The 2,073-nt window shown below is 52.8% G+C and overlaps 1 protein-coding gene across 1 annotated transcript; it reads right to left on the bottom strand.

Moving 5' to 3' along the window:
• Window positions 1-691: 691 nt before the first annotated feature.
• On the bottom strand, window positions 692-1,178 carry LOC120616347 (histone H3.1). Its single transcript, XM_039879684.1, has one exon. It carries the CDS (start codon window positions 1,150-1,152, stop codon window positions 742-744), a length of 411 nt encoding a protein of 136 aa, XP_039735618.1. The 5' UTR covers window positions 1,153-1,178; the 3' UTR covers window positions 692-741.
• Window positions 1,179-2,073: the final 895 nt, after the last annotated feature.

The following is a 2,073-nucleotide window of genomic DNA, read 5'->3' as shown; positions in this document are numbered from 1 at the left end:
TTTACTTGTGTTTTTTGTCACAGTCACTTTTTAACTGAACCTTGATTCGCCTGTCGCGTCCTATCGACCCTGAAACTTTTGACCTATGTGGTAGGGTCCTGGGTGCAGTATCTGGGGAGGTACAGGTAAAGCCTCTGGCCAGGTGACAGGGAAACTGCGCTGGCAATGAAGACTGACTTCCCCGTGGGGCACGGATGGGGTCTGGCTTCACTTCGGAAACCCAGACGCGCCAGTGGCTGTTTTCAGGGTCTCAGAGGCATCTCAGGCTGCCAGCCCCACCCAGCTGCGGCAGGGCGATCTAACCTGGAAAGTGGAAAAGTGCCTCATTGTGGGCTTACCTCCTGGCGAGATTGTTCACTCAACATCGATGAACACTGGTCGAGTCAAATGGTCTACTGCTGGGGGCTCAGATGCCCCCAAAACTCCCTCCCTTAGTTACGCTAAAATACTTGTTGCTATGCATTTCTTCAAAAGTCCCTTTTGCCCTAGAGCACATTCGGGCATAGCATCCACAAATGGCTATGACAGTAAATACAAGTTAATGAACTGTAGATATCCGCAGATGCTCTTTAAAATTGGAATATGGAACTAGTCCCTTTTCTTTTGGGGGAAGATGTGTTGGCTCTGAAAAGAGCCTTTGGTGTAAGTCAAAAGTTGGTAACTGCAAGCGCTGAAGTTTCAGTTGGTTCNGTAGGTGGCTCTGAAAAGAGCCTTTGGGTTTCAAGCGGCCAGGGGCGGAGCTCAGGCCCGCTCCCCGCGGATGCGGCGCGCCAGCTGGATGTCCTTGGGCATGATGGTGACGCGCTTGGCGTGGATGGCGCACAGGTTGGTGTCCTCGAACAGCCCCACCAGGTAGGCCTCGCACGCCTCCTGCAGCGCCATGACGGCCGAGCTCTGGAAGCGCAGGTCGGTCTTGAAGTCCTGCGCGATCTCGCGCACCAGGCGCTGGAAGGGCAGCTTGCGGATCAGCAGCTCCGTGGACTTCTGGTAGCGGCGGATCTCGCGCAGCGCCACCGTGCCGGGCCGGTAGCGGTGCGGCTTCTTGACGCCGCCGGTGGCCGGCGCGCTCTTGCGGGCCGCCTTGGTGGCCAGCTGCTTGCGCGGGGCCTTCCCGCCCGTGGACTTGCGCGCCGTCTGCTTGGTACGAGCCATTTCAAGAGGAGTGTAGACAAATACTAAACTGACCCCAGCTGCAGAGATAGCGTTTTTATATCCTCAGAAACATTCTGATTGGCCTTGCGCTTTTTCAAAAGTCCCGCGCAAAGAAACCATTGGCTGAAAACTCAACGCGCTGATTAGTGCATTAGAAATCCAATGAATTGTTCCTTTCTCCATACCCTGCCTTTAACAGTCTGTGATCCAATCGGGTTAATTTTATAATGTTCTCGTTCAGCGCATTTCAAATTGTGGAGAGGGAACCACGTGGGCCTTGTGGAAAGATGCAAACGATATTCATATCTCTAACGGGGCCTAATCCTCAGAACGACACTTTCAGAACAGGTTTACTTGTGTTTTTTGTCACAGTCACTTTTTAACTGAACCTTGATTCGCCTGTCGCGTCCTATCGACCCTGAAACTTTTGACCTATGTGGTAGGGTCCTGGATGCAGTATCTGGGGAGGTACAGGTAAAGCCTCTGGCCAGGTGACAGGGAAACTGTGCGCTGGCAATGAAGACTGACTTCCCCGTGGGGGCCGGATGGGGTCTGGCTTCACTTCGGAAACCCAGACGCGCCAGTCGCTGTTTTCAGGGTCTCAGAGGCATCTCAGGCTGCCAGCCCTACCCAGCTGCGGCAGGGCGATCTAATCTGGAACGTGGAAAAGTGCCTCATTGTGGGCTTACCTCCTGGCGAGATTGTTCACTCAACATCGATGAACACTGGTCGAGTCAAATGGTCTACTGCTGGGGGCTCAGATGCCCCCAAAACTCCCTCCCTTAGTTACGCTAAAATACTTGTTGCTATGCATTTCTTCACATTCGGGCATAGCATCCACAAATGGCTATGACAGTAAATACAAGTTAATGAACTGTAGATATCCGCAGATGCTCTTTAAAATTGGAATATGGAACTAGT

The sequence above is a fragment of the Pteropus medius genome, unplaced genomic scaffold (genome assembly GCF_902729225.1).
Source record: "Pteropus medius unplaced genomic scaffold, Ma_sr-lr_union100, whole genome shotgun sequence".
NCBI lineage: Eukaryota > Metazoa > Chordata > Mammalia > Chiroptera > Pteropodidae > Pteropus > Pteropus medius.
Note: the sequence above shows the minus strand (reverse complement) of the source record. Positions and strands in the feature narration are given on the sequence as shown.